Source organism: Rhinopithecus bieti, unplaced genomic scaffold, assembly GCF_001698545.2.
Source record: "Rhinopithecus bieti isolate Rb0 unplaced genomic scaffold, ASM169854v2 scaffold_1467, whole genome shotgun sequence".
Taxonomy (NCBI): domain Eukaryota; kingdom Metazoa; phylum Chordata; class Mammalia; order Primates; family Cercopithecidae; genus Rhinopithecus; species Rhinopithecus bieti.
The window spans coordinates 1,958,496-1,963,495 of NW_016803692.1; the positions used below are offsets into that span (position 1 = coordinate 1,958,496).

General features: G+C 35.8%; 1 protein-coding gene across 2 annotated transcripts in view; it reads right to left on the reverse strand.

Moving 5' to 3' along the window:
- Window positions 1-5,000, reverse strand: part of LMO4 (LIM domain only 4) — a 17,134-nt gene continuing 12,134 nt past the window's right edge. For both annotated transcript variants that reach the window (XM_017850937.1, XM_017850945.1), the window contains exon 5: window positions 1-612. In XM_017850937.1, the coding sequence (XP_017706426.1) occupies window positions 604-612 (9 nt within the window). In that variant the 3' untranslated portion in view covers window positions 1-603. The remainder of the gene's footprint in view (window positions 613-5,000) is intronic.

Here is a 5,000-nt window from a genome sequence, read left to right on the forward strand (position 1 = left end):
CATTCTTTTTTTTTTCTTTGCCATGGGAGTGGCAACATTAGGACAAAACACTTACATGCATACATACATTGTATTTTACAGAGATACAATAAGTGTTTGTGATAGAATATCACAAAAGCCACATCTCTTTCCTTTATCTCATGTTCAGTTTTGATTGAAACACGTTTCCTTACAACACTTAAATATACAAAGAGCAAATAGAATGTTGTTAAGGTAAAACACAGGGTACAAACTCTGGCCAGTGCCCTGCTAATTGTTAATGAGGGTAGAAAGCAGATTTGAATGCTTCTTTTAATTAGCTTCATTAGTCATTTCCCTCCCCCCCAGCTCCCTCCCCCCCCAAGATGTCCTCTGGTGGATCTTTTTTCATTTTCTCTACAGTCTCCCATTAGCCCAGGTTCATGGAGTCCTTAATGTTCATATTCAGTCATTTTAATACACCAATAAATGCAGGAAGGGCAATCAAGACTAAAGAAGGTGCAATGGCATGGAGCTGGCACTGGTGCTAGCTACAAAGGTGACTTGTCTACTGAAGACACATGGGATCCACCTGTGATGAACAAATCTGAGATGAAGGCACGCATTCTGCATTACTCTGACCTTTTAGCAGACCTGCAAGAAATAAAAACGGGCATCTTAGCTAAAATGCTAAATTTGAGAGATATTAAACTCATATATGACTGCTTTTGTCTTCCCCACATTCACTAATCTTCTTGTATTAGATTACTTTCCAACTGTGACTTGATAGAGGCTTTCTATGCTACTTACTCTGGCAGTGAAGAACTAAAGCATAACATTTTCTGCAGTTTTACTAGCAAAGAAAAGGAGACAGTAAATGGACACTCAGAAAGTTTCTGGTGTGAAGTACTAAAATTAATTGCTTTACTCTGTTAAGAGAAAGTGTCTTTCCAAAACGAATGTAACATCTTGCCCAGCAGTGGGATCTTGAATTTTTTAAATAGCGGGGACATTCCAAGGCAAGTTCCTACCCAGGAAGTTTTGGGTTAATAAATTCAACTGTGTAACCTTTAGGAATGTTGCTTAAACTGCTTATGTCTCAGTTTCCTCATCTTTAAAAAAGGGATAATGATGCTGTTATGATAATTACATATGGGAGCACTTTCAACAGTGCTTGGCCCTTAATAAAACCTCAACGAATAATGGCAGTTATCATTATTATTCTGATATCCCCATGTGAAAAATATTCACCCATTTGGTACTACCTAACGGTGTGTGTGTGTCTGTATGAAAATTTCTATGTACAAATATTCACATATTTTTCACTATTTCCTATCTGCTATGTCACTTAATAGTTACACAAATATGTAAATCAATACATGTAATGTGTTAATGACTTGTGATAGAAAAAAACATAGCTCAATGCAAGGGTAGCTTCAATGTCTAAGTCAGAAATGGAAATCCACACACTTGTCAAATACAATCTGTTTGCAATTACCAAAATGAAATAATATATATTAGGTTTTTATGGTTTTTAAATGACATTTTGAGCTTCCCAGAAGTTCTCGTTTCACTCTTTCCCTAACTTACAAAAAGCCTATAGTCTATTAGGAACTGCAACCCCCCCACTTCTAAGCTAATTAAAGTGGTGGAGGCTTAATTCCCCAGAGTGGAAGCTCAGTGTGAGAAAGGTAATTTGTCTGTCCAGAACAAAGATGCGGCAGCAGCCAGCAAGCATATTTAATAAATGAGCATCAAATGTCCTCTACGATGGACACACACAACACCAATTACGTAACTATGGGGGAACTGCGAAGTGACATGTAAACTAGAACACTCACTAAATTTTCCTCCAACTAAAGAGATGTGATCTAACTGTTCCACTGAAAAGCACAGATAATTCTAGACGGTACCATCACACTTTTGAGTGGAAGAAAAAAATTCCAGAACAGGCAGCAATCTACAAAAGAAAAAATTAGCCACAATTCCTGATTCACATAACCATCTAGAAGGCAGTATTCTCCCAAAGCTAGCCAAGCCTCCTTTAAGTGATATAGGTTATAAAATGCTGTAGATCCTTGAAAACTAGTGGCTTGAGATTTCAGTCCACCTGAAATGCAAGACTTCAATCACTGTATGATTTAAAAGCTTAAAAATTAGTTTTCTTGGAATATACAACAGCCAATGATGCAGAACAACCACTACACAGCCTAGACCCTGGGAACAAATCTCCGAATAAAAGTTTAAAGGGACCAGACAATGGGGGCCTATATTTTCCATGCAATTAACTGCCTTTAAAGAAGGGATGTTCGAATAATCAACTCATTGCTTTTAAGCCAGAGGATGCTTGAGTGTATTTACCACGCATAATACACCAAAAATGTAATTGATTCTGCGAATAGAAGGAAAACGGCCAAAATAAATATCCAATTTTCCCTACCAAAAATATGGAGAACGAGAGAGGAGAAAATAATAAAACAAAGCCATTTGTCATTTCTCCCCATCTCATCGCCTCCAGAAAAGAAACGCCACAGGGTTTTGGGAAAATAATTTTAAAGCCTCTCCAGTTTCAAAAAGCAGTTTATGTTCCATCAGGAAGTGTGTTTTCATTAACTCTTCCCCCTTGCCCTCTCATTAATATCTCTCTGGACCATGTTCAGCTTGCCCAAAACCTTTATTTATAAAAACTACCTTGTGAATTGACCGTGCTCATGGTGAGCTGAGCACCAAGGGCAAAATGTGAGACACTTACACCAACAAGGAAACGTTCTTAATTAACAACAGCACCCCCAAAACACAGCTTCTCATCAAGGTCTGACAAGAACATATCCTTAAATTGTATTTCCTTATGCCTTTTAAGAGCTATTAATTTTTGAAGGCCACCTGTCTCTTTTTTGGCTTCCAACATTAAGAAAATATACACTAATAGGTTCTTATTCATTGCCTAAAATATATTTAGTGTTCCAGAATGAATACCCTACCACTGCCATCCTGGAAAAGGTGTAGAAAACAGATTTCAATGAAAGGCACAATACAGGTAATCTCATCAACAGGTAAACCTGGTTTTTCTGCAGTTCTCCTCCCTAACACCTCTAAATTTACGCCATCTTATACTGTAAAAGATGGTATGAAAGCCTGCTCATATTTCTCAGGTGTGCTTTATACTTAGTCCCTACCTAACATTGCTATTGCCTGTATTCAGTGCTTCACAATCTAGCAACATTTTCCATCTCATTTCTACATCCTTTCATTCTCACCATGCATGCTGGTGAACTGCAACAATCATTTTTTTGTATAGTACTTTGCTAAGTCAGAGAAAGAAATGGTATAAAACCAGCAACAAAGTGAAGCTCTAACTCAGGGAAAAATTAAGCTTTTACATCAGGAGCGGACAGGTCTACCATTTTATTCCTAGCATATTTTTTCTTTTTTGCTACCAAGTGTAACTACAAACAGCTTTGACTCTATTTTGAATAGGTACCTCAAAATATTTATGTTACTCATTCATTGTTCTCAACTCTGCCCTGTAGATTCACTTCATTAGAATCCAAATCATAAAAACCTTTAAGCATTTATATGTCTAGGCACTCCTTAAAGAAGCTTGAAATGCCTCATCAGCAGTGACTGGTTAGTTTGCAATTAAAGAGTTCGACTTGTATTCTTAAAATGGTTATTCTATGTAGCTTCCCATATTAATAAATTAAATAAAAGTCCACATAATTTAATGTAATTAACACTAAGAAAAGGAACATACAGTTAAAATTACCTCATAAACTTGAGCAAGGGAAAAGGACAAATATAAGCATCAAAATACGGCAGCATAATTTTAACGGTTAAAAGTTTTCAAATATTTGTCATCCACTCACCTCTACCACCGCACTAAAAAAATGCATTACAGAAGACAAAGAAGTCTATTATTTTCCCCGAGATTTTTGAAGCTTGCTAAATTCATATTTGCAGAAAATGTTGTTTTTTTTTTTTTTTGTGATCCTTACTACAGACATTAATGAAGTTCCTATTGTAAATCCATAAAGAATTACCAAGTGAAGTGTGCACTTTTTGTTTCAATGCAATAACTCAGTGCTGTGTGATTGCCTGGGTTAATGATGAAAAAGTCAAACATACTATCAGAGCTGATGGAAAAATCTATCACCAATCTGAAATTAAAATTCATCTGTGGTCAATAAGATTTAATATCCATGCAAGTGGCGCTGTAAAGAGTAAATGAATCAATGTCATCAATACATAATCAGTATGAAATATGATGTGAATAAAATTATGCACACGAGTCACACATTTCACTCTTTTCTGGGCCAGTGTGGAATGAACAGTCTCTTAACTGAAGGTTGACAGTAATTGTTACAAATTAGGCACAGCAGTTATCAAAATGCACTCACTTGCATAGCTATAGGACTTATTAAGGAGATTAAAATAGATCTGAAACTATCCAGTACTGGGGGTGCTGGACAACTGTTGATCACCAATTTTTGCCTCTGGAATATCTTCTAATACTACATAACTTGTATACTTGTATAATTTCCTAATTTTTAATTCCGGTACAAGGACTTTCAAGTTGTGGATTAAGAATCAAGATACATAATCTTTAATGGCACTATTAATGACACTAAGTGGGTTAGCAAAAACAAGAACTTGGTTCTAAATGTCACAACTTATTCAAATGTTATGGTACCACCAAAGAACAAAAATGCCCTCCTATGGACTTACAGAATGTTTTGTAAAATTACTCTTCTAGAAGTAAATGAATCGTAAATTGGGTTTGGAAAGCAGGTGTCTGGATTGCTATTCCTAATGCAGAAATCATTCTTTCATGACAAAGATCTTTATTCTCTTTTCCTACCATAAATGTTCCAATTTTCCTCCCATGATAACCTATCACATCATGTTTCTGAATTTCAAAATTGTCAAATGGAATAAATAACCAGTTATATGGAAGCTTTACATTGTGTTTGCTTTTGCATGTGATAATCTTATGTTCAATGTTAAGTGAAGCTACAGATATAACCAAGTCAGGATGTATTTTT